The 16,689-nt window shown below is 34.6% G+C and overlaps 1 protein-coding gene across 1 annotated transcript in view; it reads left to right on the top strand.

Annotated features, from left to right (window-relative positions):
* The window catches only part of LOC131044925 (protein DETOXIFICATION 27-like), a 31,596-nt gene extending 17,440 nt beyond the window's left edge, over positions 1–14,156 (top strand). The window contains 7 exon segments of the mRNA XM_059219845.1: positions 10,453–10,994; positions 11,130–11,216; positions 12,583–12,639; positions 12,721–12,959; positions 13,380–13,498; positions 13,586–13,672; positions 13,815–14,156. Of these exon segments, the coding sequence (XP_059075828.1) occupies positions 10,453–10,994; positions 11,130–11,216; positions 12,583–12,639; positions 12,721–12,959; positions 13,380–13,498; positions 13,586–13,672; positions 13,815–13,886 (1,203 nt within the window). The 3' untranslated portion in view covers positions 13,887–14,156.
* The last annotated feature ends 2,533 nt before the right edge of the window (positions 14,157–16,689 follow it).

Raw genomic sequence — 16,689 nt, 5'->3', positions numbered from 1 at the left:
ATTCTTAAAAACACACACATATACACTAAATTTATAGAACATAATAACATATTACTGGTTTTTATCATATATAAATCATAGTTTGAGTCAAATACATATCATATACCAAAAAACAAGTGCAACTTCTAAATAATTTTGAGTCAAATACAATACATATAGTAGAGTCTAGACCACAAAACAAATACAATCTCTAAAGTTTGAGTACATATTAAGTTCAAGATTTCATATTAATGAAAATTAGAAATCATAGATTTCATCCACGACTAGAGCTCAAAAAACTCTTTTGCCACTGAGTGGGTGTTGAAGTAGATGGTGGTGCTGTTGCAATATCCTCAACAGGTGAGGAAACTGCCTCAGCTGGATCAACAAACTCATCTCCTGCGTCGTCATGTTTTGCCACTTTTGCCGCTTGTTCAGTTGCCTCCCCCTCCATCTCACTAAGTGATCGTTAGTAAAAAATAGTTCCACATCAACATCAGCAGTAGCACCACTAGGTTCAATAATCCAATCATTTGAATATGGATCAATCTCATCTTAAGTCAATTGCTTCATGTGAATTGTGCCCTTGTACCCTCTTTTCATATAATCGAATGTTGTAATGCACATATACAAGGTCATTCAAGCGCTTTTGAGTCAATCTACTGCTCTTTTTTGTGTGAATGGCCTCAAAGACACTCCAATTGCCCTCACAACCAGAAGCACTACAAGGTTGAGATAACATGCAGATTGCAAGTCTCTGAAGATTAGGCGTTGTGGCACCATAATCTTCCCACCACGAATCTGCAAGGATGGAAATTGACTTTAATATCTTGGTAAAGATTTTTATAAACTTAAAGATTGAAATAAATGGTAAAATAAATTTAAGAGCACTTTTTTTTTTAAACTTGACAGTAGGGTGTCTCTCTTACGATTACAAATAGGTGAAGAAAACAATGGCCCTTCTTCCTTCTTAACTTTATAACTCATCAAGTATGAGGTCTTGAATTCTTTCATCAACAACTAACCTCTGAATACATGTGTTGAGGCCAACTTGAACCGCTGCATTTGCTTTGAAAGTAGGGGAGAAAAAAAACTTGGGGTTGAAATTGTAGGCAACAACATTAATTTGTTGGAGTTGTCGGTTCCACCTTTGATCAATTATGCTTCATATGGGTTCATATTTGGTCTTGTCTGACCCATACAATTGCTGAATTGCCTCTTTGGCCTTATCCATGGCCTCATATAGATATCCTATGGGTTTTTATCCCCATCCACCATTCGTAGAACCCTATCCAATGGTTCTAACTTCTGACAACTAGATATGAACAATTTATCAAAAATCAGCAAAGTGTAATATTAGAAAATTTAAAAATAAATCATCAATTGAAGTTTGAAAACTTACATTGATGATCTCCTCCAGGATTTTGGCAAATCTATCATCAAAAATGGCTTTCATGACGTTCTTTGCTTCAAGCTTCCTAGATTAGGGACTCTCCAACCATCTTTCACTAACAAACATCCGCTTCAAGTTGGGCAATGCACCTATAATATGCTCTGTAAGTTGAGGAAATTAGTGGCAAAATGTGTGACTCCTGAATGCACAAGATCCTTACCATCAGTATGTTCTCTCATAAACTCCAGGACCCATGTGTGGTTGTAGATGTACTTTGTGATTTCCCTTCCATCGTCAACCACATTCTTCACCCAACTTAGTTTCCCTATGTCCTCAAGGAGCAATTCAAGGCAATGAGTAGCACAATGGGCTCCAGAATAATGTCAGATGCCTAGTTTGTAGAAGTTTTTTGGCTGCCACATATGCAGCTGCATTATCAATCACAATCTGAACAATATTTTGCACTCCCACTTCTCTCATCACCTCATCCAACATGTTGCACAAGGTTTCTGAATTTTTCACTTCATTTGAGGAATCAACCAATTTTTAAAATACCACTTGTCCCCGAGAAGCAACTAGATCCACCCATTAGATAGAATGGCGCAGCCATTCTTTTCCCAAATCCTCTTTTGTTGTTCCACTAGTTGTGTGTTTTGGACCTCATTCTGCAATAATGGCGCACTCAACTCATAACAACTTTGGGCCTTGAACCCCTTACTTGACATGGCCAATGCAGTTACCAATTGCTCTCAATATGGATTAGAAGCAATACTAAATGAAAGACTATTGTAATACCAAAATTTAGCACACGCCACCTTTGCCTGCTTATGCACTTCCTTATTCCATGAAGTACCTTGCAATCCAGGTTGTGCACCGGGAGTGTTATTGGGAATGAAAAACTAGACATATTGCTGCCCATCCCCATTCTTCCCAGTGTTGTAGAACTGAGATCTATCATTTGGGGTTGCCATTGCCTTTGCTGTCCTCTTTTTTTTACTACCTTTTTTTGCTCATATTCTGAAAGCCTTGCTTTTGCTTCCCTCTCAACCCCATCAGAACAATTGTCACATGGCGTAATATTCCGACCAATGATCTGTGCAAGGTGATAATTGAGTCGGTGTATGCCACCGGTCATAGATTTCGTGCAATGGTTACAAATAAACTCTCCTGCCAATGCACCCAGTGTGCCATGTTTCCATAAAGGATCCCTCTTTCTATCACCAGTTTACTTCCACCACCTCTAGTTGCAAAAGCCATTGTTTTTTATAAAAATTCGAAAGAAACCTAGCAAAAGAGAGTAAACATAAAAAAATCATATTCATATTCATAGCCTAATATACATAGTTTAATATTCACAATCTAATATACGATTTTGAAGGAATAGTCACTGTTCCTTCAAAATCATATATTAGACTGTGAACCATTAGATTGCGATCACAGTCTAACATACACAGTCTGATATACGATTTTGAAGGAACAATTTCAAAATCATATGTTAGACTATGAATCATTAGACCATGAATACTGAAAAAGTGAATATATTACGAATTTATGATAAATATTAAACTGAGAATATATTTAACTGTGAATATTAGACTTTTAATATATTTAATTGGGCATGATTTTGAGTCAGCAATTAGAGATGTTTCATGCGATGTGGTTTGTCTCAAAAAGGGAATATATTATTTTATATTACTGTGAAAATATTATCTTATATGCCTATGTGGTGATATTAGACTGTGAAAATATTTAATAGGCCTGATTTTAGACAGTGAAGTCGATTTTGACTGTGAATATTGAATACTGAATATATTTAACTTGGCATGATTTTTATTTTATTTTTACTGTGAATAATGAATATTTTTGAGACCGAATTGACTGATAATAAACATAGCTTCGCAAAACAAACTTACAAGCTACATATCTTGTCAAAAAAATGGGAAGTGGAAAAATGTGGAAAATGCTTCAGTCATGTTCACCCGCTGTCATTGTCTCTCTCGTGTGAAAATGTCTCGGTCATTTTCACAGGTCGAAAGTATGTAAGGCGAAATGAAATTTTGGATTTTTTTTGCACTTTTCACTTAATCATTTTCAATTTTTTTTAATGCCAATTTAATCACAATTTGTAACGATTTTTTAGTCAAAATCGTGCCAAGTTTTTTCAAAAAATCGGCCACAATTTTTTCTGCAATTTAATCGTTTAGGTTTTGAATCGGGAGAAATCGTGATTTAAACAATTTTTTCCCTATTTTTTCATTTGTTTACAGATACATATTTTGTGGGCTTCCCTTCGTGCTTGTTGAATTGGTGTTCTTTGGCCGACATACAAACTTGTTGGCTTCATAGTTCCCTCCAAGGTTTCATATCCTTGGTCGATGTTTAATGCTCATAAGGATGGAGTGATTTCATATCTGGCAAGGTTGTACTTGTTATTTGGTCATTGTAACTTTATAGCAAGTGTTTTCATATTGTGATTAGCTTGTATACTATATCGGCCATAATTTATTTTGCAATGTTGGGCATCTTGGATGATGGTTCCTTACATAGGGGAGGGTTTATAGCAAGTCCTTTCATATTGTGATTAGCTTGTATACTATATCGGCCATAATTCATTTTGCAATGTTGGGCATCTTGGATGATGGTTCCTTACATAGGGGAGGGTTTACTTTGACTCTTGCTTTGAACCTCAGATCAGGTGTTTCTTGTAGGCGTTTTCACTTTCTACAAGTTTTTTTTCCATTGGTTGTAGTTTGGTGTGTACTTATGCAGGCATTTTGACTAGCGAATATTTTTCAATGGTGCATTGTATTTGTGGTTTGCAAAGGCTGCAAGTTTGCAGGCTTGTTTATTACCCCGATGGTTCAAATTTGGCCACAACATTTCATTTTTTCCATTGGAATGTATAGATTATCTTGCTTAGCTCGTGCAACACATTGGTTGGCTTTCTATAGTTATTAGCGACCATTATTCCTCACTATGGACAGATTTCATTTGTTATTGGTTGAAGTTATCGATTGAGATTTATCCCACATTCATTGTGGGAGCAGCCTATATAGGTCTTTATAAATTGGTAGACATAGAATGTGGATTGTCTCTTGTGCAGGTTAAGATTCGTATGAGGGATGCATTGAATTGCATATATTCAAGGTGTTTTTTTGAACAATTGGAGCAATTCGTTGTTGGGTGGACCCACATGGAGATTGTCTACTTGGCACTGTCTATAGATGTGTGGGGTGCACGTCTAGCTTGCACTTTACGTTTGGATCATATGTGGCTGTTCAACATTTGGTTGTGTTTATTATTGTTTGTAGTTGATGCTTTGGAAGTGGTGTATATTGCCCAAAATGCTGTAATTATTTTTCAAATTGCTATAATTGAGGTCACGTGGGGAACTTGCCACTAGTCCCTAGGGGGTCCTTGATTTGCTCTGAAGGTTCTAAAATAGGTTTGTTTTCAAATTGGTGTAACTTTTGCAAACAAAGGCATTTTTTTGCAAACGAGATATTGATGCAAAGCTGATTTTGTCAATTTCATAGTGGTTCAAGTATTTTTCAGCGATTTTGTTGTTTGATGCTGATTTTTGCTTGTTGAAGCCATATCTTTATTTTGCACTTCCAAGCTCATAACTTTTGATTTTGAATGCTGTTTTTGGTGTTTCAAGTGACATTAGGAAGGTATTGAGGAGCACTTCAATTTTATTCATGCACTTTTTGCAGATTTATTTCCAGAATATCTTAATTTGAGTTTGTAGCTAAATTGGTGCTTTTGGATAGACCATTGTAAATTTGCAAACATAGTGTCAATTTCTCTTGTACTCATTATTTATATCATGGATTTGTCCAAAGTTGTACTTCTAACCCCATATAAACTATCATGAGTGGAAATCATAAATGGAGATTTTGTTGCTAACATTGAAGTTGCATAGAATCACTTTTGGCCAACATCCAAAATGCATAGTGTTGATGTATGTGGTTAGCAGCGGGAGATATCCCAAAGCTAGCTATTAATACACTATGTTTTATATTTGCTAGATGAGCCGACCTTGATGAAGCTATTCATATATTAAATATGAAATGAATTTAATTAATTATTGCTCGAGTCATGAGGGCCGACCCTTTGTGAAAGGGTATCACCCATGTATATATGACGTACGATTTCATTCACTTCACAATTAATCATTCTAAGACAAGTAGGTCTATTCAGAGGAAATGTGCTTGGGGGTGACGATAGCAGTTTATTGACTATGGTTGGGAGGGCAACAATGATCTGAGTCATTGCTTGTGGTTAAACGAGCATCCAAATTAATATGTCTGATTACTTACATCTTTGATCGTCAAAACTCAACATGGTATCAGAGCCAGGTTGCAAAATTTGATCAGATTTGTTGAAGCAATCTTGACATCTCCTCATCTAATTCGGAGCTTCTGTGTCGTCAGTTTGCTTCATCGAGTGGGAATCATAGATCTTTGGGAGCCATGAATGATAATCAAATTGTATCTTGAACCCTTCATCAGACCTACATTCCATCATCCATGCGAAGGGTTTTGAAGGGCAGATTGGCATCCATCCATGACCCTCCCACCTATGCCCTTGGTGATCAACAAACGGTGCTGGGCATTCACGCTACGTATTTGACTGCGACTATGCGCATTCACCCTCGACCCTCGACCCTCGACCCTCACCTTCGTCTTTGTCGTCGCTCACCCTCTAGGCGAGGCCTACGTCTTAGTCGGCGGCTCTATGCAACAACACGTCACACCTCCTCCATGCGGGCTACACAGAGAGGCGAAGGGGGTCTATGGGGGCTCCTTCGCGTGGCCTTTGCAGAGTGGCGACGAGTGGGGGTCTATAGTACTCAGGCGACACCCCTTGGCAGGCTTAGCCACCCTGAGGTCATGGGTCATCCACGTCATGACACCCCTCAGCAACGTTAGAGATTGTACAGAGGTAGCAATGCGTTCTGCATAGAGCAACGAGCTCTCCTCCCCGGAAATCCGACGACAAATTCGAACTGCAGAAATTCCTCGGGCTCCAATATATCAAGACATCGGATCCTTTGTGTTATCAGCTTTCCATATGCTGGCCGCATGGAATAATGTTGGTGTGGAACAAGATATGGAGAGCTTCAGAGAGTTCTTTGAGAATCCTTCTTTCAGGGCTGATGGCCTTAAGGTTTACCCTCTTTAGTGAAAAACTGAGTAGATTCTCTGTGGATGGTCACAAAATATTTCAGTCTACTGTTTTGACAGCTCTGAGTGATCTGTATATGTTGTCGTTGAGCTGAAGATAGATGATGAGGGATGGCGAGGGCTAAAGGCCACACATCCATCAGATCTTCGCTAGATGCTTTGAGATTGCATTCAAGGAAGGAAGATTGCTTGCAATTCTTCGTAGAGGAAGAATCAACATTCAGAGGGAGTCTGACATATCATCAAAAGTAACCTTGGAGGAAGAGGTCAGAAGGTTGATATCTTCTTAAGAGGCAGCATGATGCTTTAGCTTAAGAGGGAGCTTGACATTTCAGCTTCAGAGGGAGCTTGACTTTTCAGCTTCAGAGGGAGCCACATCTTTTGGTTAATGTATTTTTCTCTGTGATGGAGAAATTTGAGGTGAAAGCCCTTGTTAATGAGTTCTTCTCTATGAGGGAAAAGTTTGAGGTATCAGCCTTTGTTATGCATTCTTCTCTGTGAGAGAAGTTTGAGGTATCAACCCTTGTTATGCATTCTTCTCTATGAGAGAAGTTTGAGGTATCAACCTTTGTTGTGCATTCTTCTCTTTGAGAGAAGTTTGATGTTCCAACCCTTGTTCCATACTTTGCGAGTAAGTATGGTGGATCCACCCTTTGCGAGTAGGCATGGTGGATGTCATGTGAGAGACTCCATGGGAGAGACTCCATGACTTAGCACTTTTGTTTATTTACCCTCTGGGAGTAGCCACGATGAATGTCATGATGAGATGACGACATCACGTTGAGAATTCAATGATGGGCACTTGTGTTCTTTTGCATTTCCATTCATGAGAATAGCCATGATGGACCCACCCTCTGGGAGTAGCCATGGTGGTTGTGTTCATTTGTATTGGGATGAGCCATGGTGGATCCACCCTCATGTGTGTGACACCATGAAAACATCATGTGAGAGAGCCCGTGATGATTTTCTTGCACTTGTGTATTCACCCTCTGGGATGAGCCATGGTGAAGGTCATTGTGAGGTGACATTCTCACAATGATGAACACTTGTGCATTTTACCATCATTGTGAGGTGACGATCTCACAATAATGGTTGATATCATGGTGAGGTGATATCTTTCCTTTCCACATATGGGAGTAGCCATTGTGGTCAAACATCACAATGAGATGATAAGCTTCTTTCATATACATGAGTGTAGTCATTGTGTTAGTCATTATGATGAGGTGATGTGACTTGTAGATATCAAGAAAGATATCTCCCTAGCTAAAGAGGTAGTGTTGATGTATGTGGTTAGCAGCGGGAGATATCCCGAAGCTATTAATACACTATGTTTTATATTAAATATGAAATGAATTTAATTAATTATTGTTTGAGTCATGAGGGCCGACCTTTTGTGAAAGGGTATCACCCATGTATATATGAGGTACGACTTCATTCACTTCACAATTAATCATTCTAAGACAACTAGGTCTATTAAGAGGAAATGTGCTCGGGGGTGACGATAGCAGTTTATCATCTATGGTTGGGAGGGCAACAATGATCTGAGTCATTGCCCGTGGTTAAACGAGCACCCAAATTAATATGTCTGATTACTTACATCTTTGATCGTCAAAACTCAACACATAGGTTCTACAGAAAAGAGGAAATGGTTTGATCGAAGAGATGAAGCTCTTGGCACTCTCGTTATGCCTAATGTTCCTAATTTGAGATATCATATTGTATCTTGTAAAAGTCTTAATGAAATTTGGACTACCTTGGAGAGTCTCTTTAGTAACTTAGATACAATGAGGAAATTCAAGTTGGAAAATGATCTAATGAGTCTAAACCCTAGATATTTTGACAATATCCAGGGCTTCTTCACTAAGCTCAATTCTCTTAAATTAGAGTTATCTAATTGTGGGGTTACTGAAAAGGATGATAGTTAATTCTCTATATTCTCTCTAAGCTAGGTCTTGATTATTCAGTTTTTGTTTCTACATTCTATGCTACTATGGATGCTCTTGGTAATGCACACAAAATGCCTTCTCTTGATGGACATTCTGCTCAACTCACAAGGGAACAAGCAAAGTTAGCACACACGGGCACATTGAAGCTTTCAAAGCCTCAAGCACTGCTTGCAAAGGATTCCAATCCAAAGGCTTCAAGTGGTAAAGGTGAGAAGTAGAATATGGATCCTAAGTCTAATGAGCATGGTAAGGATTCTCCTTCACAATCTACCCCTACGGCCAAGAGCTCTTCTACAGAGGAATCATCTAAAAAGAAGTTGGAATGTGCTTATTGTAAAAGGCATAGGCGTTATAATAAGAAGATTAATGAACTTACACACCTCCTTTAGTAGAACATCAATCTGCCCTCATCAATGCCTCTTTTTCAGCATCACAATCGACAACATCTTCATCAACACAGTCAGGAACCTGTAATATGTAACCCTGTTTGTGCTTTGATTTTTTGTTTGTTTTTGGAATGTGTTTGATTGTTTTGCAATGTTTATTTCACGTAAAAAATATAGTGCAGATGATAGGAAATATTTCAACCATTTTAAATACAAAAAAAATGATAATACTAAAAAATTACACAGTTGAAAATCTGATATTTTATTTTTGATCTGATTTTTCAATATTTCTCACATATAATGACAACCCAAATCATAAAATCCCTTTGGACAATTAATCTAGCAAACTGTCCATAAAGGTAATTAAGATACATAAAGCTGAAAAATATACATGTCAATTGTGAGTGATAACCTGGATGTACCGAACATGCCATACTAATGCAATATAATATCCTAACATAATGGGTTGTTGAAAGGAAAAGTAACAGTTTCAAAAGAAATGAAAAACTACATGGTTATAAACTTGGCTTCAAACCTTTGAGCAAAAGCAAAAGCTATCAATTGCACTTGATGCAGCCAAAACTACACGTCTGACTTGGCATACCATAAAAAATTCTAAGAAATCTTAGTTGGGAGGAGAGCTTTGGTTCATAAACTGAGAGTGTGTATGTAATGCTTGGGTACATATTACTAAGGAAAATCACGTGGAAATGTTAAAGTAGAGAAAACTTTTTATTTTTATTGGATACCTAGAAGGTTTAAAGGGGCATAGATTGATTGAGCTTGGCATGGGTAATTTGGTTAATGTTAGGAGTGTTCTAATTGATTATTCAAAATTTTAGTCAAATAATAGTGTCTAACTCCTTTATGTAAGTCAATACACTTAACCCTATGCATTTGAAAATTTTGCGTATTTGGTGATCTTGATTTTGAAGAAGATAATCCTCCTTTGTCACCACCACTTGCAAAAATAACTCCTCAACTCCTTCCAAAATGGGATCTAAAGATTTAGATAAGTTAGGTCTCCCTACAAGTGACCCAAAAGAGTGTTTCTAGAGGTGGTCATTATTTTATGGTATAAAACATTTACTTCAGAAAAATAGAGTGAGATCCAACAATGTAGAATGAATGTTCTTTTTTAATTTTTATATATAAAGATTGTTTGATGTTAATCAAGTTAGAAGTTGTTTTAATTGTGAATGGAAGCATTGGTTCTAGGTACAAAGTTTTCTCAATTATAAAGTGCTTTTACCAAGTCAAAGAAGTCAATTATTTAGAAACATTTGCACCTAGAGCCTAGATACATTCTATTTGACCTCTTGTAGCTAAATGGTTAATATTTCTACAAATGATATATATTAAAAAGGGAAGTACTTATCAAATAATGCCTAATGCCTGAACTGAAAGCTCTACCAAGGTGCACGTTCCTATTATATTATGTTAGCATCATCTCTCATGTTATTTCACTCTCATGTTAAGTATATCCTATTGTTGAAAGCTTATATGTATAAGCAAATTACATAACTATTAGTTTTAATTGATTGAATTACTTTGTGTAGATAGGAATGGGGACTGCTTTGGGAACACTATGTGGACAAGCCTACGGAGCTCACAAAGAACACATGCTAGGAATATACATGCAACGCTCTTGGATTAAGCTCATTGGTTTTGCAGTGGCAATTTTACCTATATATATCTTTACGACACCTCTAATAAAATTGCTTGGCCAACCAGATGATATTGCAGAGCTATCAGCCAAATTATCTTTGTGGTGTATTCCAATGCATTTCTCTTTTGTGTTTTTTTTACACTCTTAGTAAGTTTTTGCAATCACAATCCAAGAATTTCATAACTGCATGGTCATCAATACTTGGGGAATTTTTAACATCATCCTATGCTGGTTTCTCATCTCAAAATGGAGTATGGGCCTTGATGGTGCACTTATTTCCTTAAATGTAGCATGGTGGATGCCTGTGATTATTCAATACGTGTATGTCACATGTGGGTGGTGTCCAGATGCATGGAAAGGATATTCAAAGGAAGCATTTGTAGATATCTGGCCCTTTCTTAAGTTATCGATAGCATCTGGTGTTATGATATGGTTAGACTTTACTTTTAAAAAGGCCTCTCAGTAGTTTACAATGCACAAATTAGTGTAGGAATTGAAATCCTTTCAAATTATATGCCCTTGCATTAAAAATGAACTGTTTATGGTTTGTTTTCTTTTTCTCAACAGGTTGGAAATTTGGTATTACAGAGTATTGGTTCTCATGACAGGAATCCTAAAAAATGTCGAAGTTGCAGTTGATTCTCTCTCTATTTGGTAAGAAAATAGCCTTTTTTTAACAAACTTTATCCTTGCAAACATCCATATTTATACCATCATCTAAATTAGTGAATGTATATTTTACAAATTCTATATTATTAGAAGTAAACAAAATCTTCTCACTTATTTTTGTTTCTCCACATCATCTTACTTCCATGCACCTACACAATAAATTATGGTTAGAATATAAATTTCTAAATATTTTTATATTGAAGATAACTTTTTTTAAGGATATTAAATGGATTTTGATTCTATGGATCTCTAATAAATTACAGTGGAAATAGAAAATTGAAAATGATTTTATGTTGACTTTTTTTTAAAGGATATTAAATAAAATTTATTTTTATAAATTTACATTAATTGTTTTTCTTAATATAGTAAAGGATATTGATCTATCGTCATATTCATATACAAATGTAATAAAAATTTGATTTGTTTAAAAATTATTAATGATTGATCAATGTGATCACCGAGAAAGGCTCTTTCTTATACTTCTCTTCTACGAAATTGAATTAAAAACTACCATCTAATGTTAAAAAGGTGTTAAAGTCAAACAGATATGTGGCATCTATTATTTGATACATTTTAATTAATTATATTATTTTCGTAAGCTAAAATATATTTTTATTTATTTTAAATTTAAGTATATAAAGGTGGTTTATAATGATAATAAAATAATGTGTTTTTCCATATTTGCTTTAATATTTTTTAATTATATATGCAAACTTCACCATTTTTGTTTTGTTGTACAATTGATGTATAAATTAATAGACACAACCTTTAACATGGAATTTATAATATAATTTTACACTGGATGCTCATGGCATTGATATTATTCATGTTAATTTTTATTTATTCAATTGAAATTAGATACCCAACAATTTTTTTGGGTTATTGAATCCACATCTTACATCATCTAATTAATGTGAATTGTTTTTAATTTAAAATTACATAATTATTTAGGTTTTGTAAATTATTTTTGAGTTCTTTTCAGTTCAACTATGTGAATTTCTTCTTTGCATTCATGTTTTGAATTATGCTTAGTGATACATTACTTCTTTCCTCATCTTCATGATGGATCACCAAGTTTGATTTGAATTGTGGATACTAAAAAATTATGCAATTGAGTCTAAAGCACTGGTATATTCTTCATAGACTGTGAAAAGTTTATTCCTACCATCTTCATAATTATTGTGGTTCATTAACGTACTTATCTTATGGATTTGTCTAATGTAAATTTTAATTATTAATTTGAAGCTTGATCTGAATACAATAGTGCATTTCCTTGTGGGTGATTATGTTCATAATATTATCTGTCTTTGTGTTCTTTTGAAATTTGACTTATATTCTTCTTTTGGTGTAGTTTAAACATCAATTCATGGGAGATGGCTATACCTCTTGCTTTCCTTTCTTCAACCAGGTATAATTGCAACTTAAATTAAAATTTTATACTACACACTTACTATTCTTATATAATTCTGACATAGAATTACAATTGTAGTGTGAGGGTTGTGAATGAGCTTGGAGCAGAGAGGCCGAAGGGAGCCAAGTTTTCAGTTATTGTTGCAGTCATTACCTCTGCAGTTATAGGACTTGCACTGCTAACTCTAATTTTGGCCTTGCGTAGTGAGTTTGCTAAGATTTTTACAGACAGTGTTGCTGTACAAAATGCTGTATATAAATTGGCCGCTTTATTAGCGTTTACAGTTCTGTTAAATAGCATTCAACCAGTCCTTATAGGTAAATACTCCTAATATTTATGATAATTTTTTTCTTTCTTTTTTTATAAAATTGAATTACACAAATATTGACTTCTATATTTGACATAAATGTTAACTAGTTTTCAACTAGTCCTTAATAGATAAATACTTCACATATTTATGAGAATTTTTCTTCCTTTATTTTTAATTTTAATATAATTGAACTGCATAAACATTTAAATCTATTTCCTTAAGTAACAGTTCATAACATGTTTAGTAAGAGTTCACTTATATTAGAAGTTTCCTACTCGACTAATGAACTAAGCTATCAATACAAAAGGAACTATCGTTTGAAATACTTTAAATTCAAATTTCTAAACTATTGTTCTAAATTAAATGATTTTCAAGGTATATTTTTATTGTAATTTATTCATTTTATCTATTTTTAAATCTTATGCAGGTGTCACCGTGGGATTAGGGTGGCAAGTTAATGTAGCTTATATAAACATTATATGTTATTATATAATTAGTATTCCATTTGTATTTCTTGTTGGCTACGTATTTCATTTAGAAGTTAAGGTGAGTAGAATTTTCAAAGTACAATTCTTACACATATATTTAGTTTATTTTTTTAATTTTTAAATATTGATTTTAATTATTTTAAAGGGCATTTGGTTGGGGATGATATGTGGAACCGGAGTCCAAACCTTTGCATTGATGTTTATTGTATGGCGAGTAGATTGTGTTATGGAGGTAAGCCATTTGACTTCAACATTTTTTTGCTATTTTATTATTATACTAAATAGGCTATAAGAATTTTATTAGGCTTGAAAAGGTTAAGTTCATTTATTAGAAATGACAAACATTTGATCTTACATATTTTTCTCATTTGTAGGCCAAAACAATTGCAAGTAAGGTGGATCAATGGAGCTCTACTAAAGCCTCTGAAAGAAAAGAAGAACCTTGAATAGATGATAGTTTTCCATTGAAAACTTTGTCCATTTTCAAAAGTCAAACTTTTGTTTTTTAATAAACTAATACTTGACTTACAGAAATTTTTATTGATTGTTTTGGTAGAAGTGAGAAAATTTGAAAGATGGTTTGGAAGAGCAAAATCATTGACAAGGTAAAATTTTAAGACATTTAGAACCCAATTTTTTTTCCTTATAGAGGTGAATATTGTTTATTGAACTTAAATTAAGTTGGAAGGGGATCCGGATTTTGCATGCATTTTAAATCTTTGTAAGGCCATTTAAATGCATGAACTTTAATATAAATTTGATGATAAAGTTTTTTAATGAGAAATAAATATTAAAAAAAATTGTGATGTTGCTTAATGCTTTAGGTTTAATTGTATGGAGTAAAAAATTAGAAGAACAAAAAAAAATTGTATTGGTGCCTACTAACATGTATTTTAAAGTAGCTTTTAATAGTAAAATAATTTTTTGATAAATATAAGTATTGATGTTTTAGCATGCATTATACTTTATCCAGATTATAGATAATGAAGCTATAGCAATGGCCATTAATTATATGAAAATTTTGATTTTTACTTTGACAATTTTTAGATATAAAGCATATTGACATTCCAATTGGACATCAATATCATGGCTAAGGGGCCAACGTAAGGTCAATATGCTTGAAATATTGATGTTTGAAAACCTATAAACGAGATGTTTGTAAATATGTGCCTTAAACTAGGGATAATGACTCATCAATGCTATAGAACAAAATATTTGGAAGCACTAATGGAGAACTCAAACAATTATGACGTTCATGTAGCCACTTTTCAAATTTATATATATATATATATATATAAAATCAAATTTACATCGCATGTGAGATGATATATATATAAAATCAAATTTACATCGCACGTGAGATGGTGTTAATACCATCTGACAGTTCATTAATATGCTCTAACTACTAAGCAGAAAATAGATCTACAAAGATACTTACATAACTAGCAAAGGGGAGCATTTCACAATTCTCTAAACACTCCCTAAAAATTTCAAGGGATTTGGACACAATTTGCTTCTTTTTCATTGCCTCATTCTCAAAATACCTGTTATGAAGCCTTCGTTTGGGCCTTTAGTGATTTTGTTAATAGCATGCATAACTTCATACCTTCTTTAACCAGAAAGTTAGCGAACCAAGCAGGCCTGTGGATAAAGCCTGTGGCTTGTGTGGCTTTTGTGAAGAAAGTCTCCATTAGTGCACCATTGTGCTTATGTCTGCTCTACAGCACCGTCGGCCCCATTGTTGCTTTAATGGCATTCCTAATTTCTTCCACAGCCTTGAAAATCTTGCAAAGTTTCTGATCCAGACTTTCCTCTTTGCACCTGCACTTAAATCCGAACTGCTTGTGTCACGCCATTTGGTTTTGGAATGCAATCTACATTTGTAAGCTGCGGTTTATACTTAAGCCTCATCAACTAGTCTACCTCTTGATATCCAGCTAAAAGTCAAATTGACTAGCTTATGTCCAGTACTTGATTGATTGGTAGAGAGATATAGTAGATATCTTCATGATATCGGTCCAATCATTTGCAGCACCAAGGATGGGATAACACTAATAAAGTTAATATTAATCCTACTTTATGGGGACTCCCATTGATATAGAACATAGTGCTAAGTTCATATTCCCGTGGATAAAAAGTCTATGAAAGTTAGAACTAGCCATGCCTTACATATCCATGTATCATCTTGAGATTCCTGGTACAACACCGAGACACATCTTACCTCTAGGTCAATGATGACAAAGGGAATCCTTGCCAAATCCAAACCCAAGATTTCCTTAGAAAACTTGTGAGTGCAAGAAGTTGAGGCTGTCATACAAATCAAACTTGACTTAACAAGGTCTACATCATCACTGACAAATCTTTACAAAACATGCTTAAAAAGAAGACTCATATAAGTTGTGTCACCACAAGGACAAAAATGGACTGAAATATCCCGGACTCGGATAATGCTTCAAGTCTGATTTGGGTTTTTGTTTCATCAGAATGTAATATTGCGACGTGCAAACATGCAGATTGAACATGCAAGATGAACAATTTAAAGTTTCAAGGAAATCAATCAATGAAATATAGAGAATCTAAATAAGCCAATGGTATTCTTTTGATATAGAAATGTAGTGCTTTTTACAAACATATGCTGCTGTTACAAATGAGAAAATGCCTAATGCCATCAGGTAATACATACCTAGAATGCATCCACACATAAAATAACAAACCCTCTGAAAATTTGTGAGATAGATAAATGAATCTCCATGAAAATTGGTCAATGATGTGCAACTGTGAGTCCTGAGATGAATTCACCAAGTAGGCTGATCTGGGTTTTCGTCGAAATAGCCAAAACCTCTAGGGTTTATTGAACCTACAAGCTAAAGCTCTAAAGCTCTCAAGGAAAAGTTTATTTGAAAATAACAACTAAAGAATGAATTCTCATTTCACCTTTTCCTCCTTTTATAATGCTTTTCCTTTTCAAAAGTAATACTTTATTTTATATCTTTCTTTTTTTACTCTTCTTACCAAATGTGACTTTATAATTTGTCATTGACATTATCATAAAGTTACTTTATAAAATAAAATATGACCAATTGCTAATTAATTAAATATTAATAATCCCAAGGACTTAGGACTATTTAACATTTAATTAATTAATTTATTCCCCTGCATCATGGGAATAAAATAGGCTAATAATCTCCTCTAGGTGAACACTTGGAGAAAGGGGACATTATAGGGACAAACATGGTATCCCCACTAGAA

This window comes from Cryptomeria japonica, chromosome 1 (genome assembly GCF_030272615.1).
Source record: "Cryptomeria japonica chromosome 1, Sugi_1.0, whole genome shotgun sequence".
Lineage (NCBI taxonomy): Eukaryota > Viridiplantae > Streptophyta > Pinopsida > Cupressales > Cupressaceae > Cryptomeria > Cryptomeria japonica.
This window is presented reverse-complemented; position numbering and strand designations above follow the sequence as displayed.